The sequence below is a fragment of the Sinocyclocheilus anshuiensis genome, unplaced genomic scaffold (genome assembly GCF_001515605.1).
Source record: "Sinocyclocheilus anshuiensis isolate Anshui unplaced genomic scaffold, SAMN03320099.WGS_v1.1 scaffold2416, whole genome shotgun sequence".
NCBI lineage: Eukaryota > Metazoa > Chordata > Actinopteri > Cypriniformes > Cyprinidae > Sinocyclocheilus > Sinocyclocheilus anshuiensis.
Window position 1 is genome coordinate 202 of NW_015546252.1, and position 1,607 is coordinate 1,808.

General features: G+C 37.7%; 1 protein-coding gene across 1 annotated transcript in view; it reads left to right on the top strand.

The window, feature by feature from the left end:
• Window positions 1-1,313: 1,313 nt before the first annotated feature.
• LOC107701547 (centrosomal protein of 57 kDa-like) overlaps window positions 1,314-1,607 on the top strand; it is a 10,560-nt gene continuing 10,266 nt past the window's right edge. The window contains exon 1 of the mRNA XM_016503586.1: window positions 1,314-1,382. Coding sequence (XP_016359072.1) covers window positions 1,314-1,382 — 69 coding nt within the window. The remainder of the gene's footprint in view (window positions 1,383-1,607) is intronic.

Genomic DNA, 1,607 nt, shown 5'->3' on the forward strand with positions numbered 1-1,607 from the left:
CTCTCACACACACACACACACACACACACACAAACCTGTGACACCGGAGATCCTGCACTCGCTCAGATGCACTGATGACAAGAGGCTTGTGCGTATAGAGAGTGATTGACTGCCGTATGTGTCTCTCATGAATAATTCAGTGCTTCAGCTCTCAGTATAGTCTGTGTGACGATGAGCGAGTTACTTTAAACATGCAGGAGGCTGCCAGTCAAAACACTTCGTACATAAAATGACATAGTATTTAGAAATATTTTAATTCATTCATTTTATTTTAATTAATTTAAAATGGAGTGTGACTTGACGCTGATAGTTAAAATTAAATTGAATAAAAAATGTAACACAAATTTTACCTGTTAAAACCGCAAAGATGTGTTGAATTCTTGATTTCTGAAGATCATGTGACACTGAAGACTGGAGTAATGATGTGCAAATTCCTCTGAAATTAAGTGCACTGGGTGAACTGGATTTTTCAGATCAGATCTATGCAGCTCCTACATTTCCCTGTCTACAGAGTTCATCTCTTCAGTTAATTTACATTTAGACTCTTAGTTACAGATTATGTTGTACAAGAAATTATATTGCACACAATTGTCCTACTATTATTAATCCAAAAGCTACATGTGTGTGTGTGTGGATAAGGAGGAAACTTACCCTGTAGCTGACCTTCATCCCAAACCCTGAACAAAGATTAATACTGTATGAAATCCAATTCTCTGCTCCTCAACTCTCAAAATGACTCTTTACCTAAAATAATCATTATATGTAATAAATGCAAATGATTATAGGGTATAAAGAGTTTAACACTGATTTCTGATCATCCAGTCTGGGACTGTGTAAGAATGAAGGGCCTTATTTCATCTGGAGAGCACACAGAGAGACAGGGACCACTGGGGTAACTGGGTCTTCACTGAATTTAGTGAGGACCCAAGTGACCAGAACCCACTTACCCTGTATATTCACACTTAGCTTGAGGGCTGTGTTAAATTAATACAGTTCCTTAATGAAAAATACTTCCATTTGCAGCTGAATGCACACACGTATATAATGAACTGTGAGACAATCCTCATTACCAACTTATGACTGCAAGATCTGTAGATTATTCAGGGATATGTGGTGCATTAAGTCATGATAGAATGACTGTACGTACTAGTAGCAAACTTTCAAAGGTCACAGCCTATCAGTTACAGAATCATGGAGTAAGCACTGACAATATGAAGTGTAATTAATCATAATGAAGCGTAATTATGATTACTACTTGTACTGTTTATTTTGTATACTGTTGATGAACAATAGTTTGGAGCTCCTAAGGGGACATGGTGATAGAAAAAAAATGGGAGGTGGGAGGAAATGGTGCTTCAGAATTGAAGAAAAGCAGGATCCAGGTGCAGTCACATAAAAACATTAAAGGGGTCATATGATGCGATTTCAAGTTTTCCTTTCTCTTTGGAGTGTTACAAGCTGATTGTGCATAGATAAGATCTAAATTCCCTCAAAGACTAAAGTCTCAAAACCAAAGAGATATTCTTTATCAAAGTTAAGACTCTGCCACATGCCACACCAACGGCTCGTTCTAACACGCCCCCACATATCTACCTCACTATGTGGGA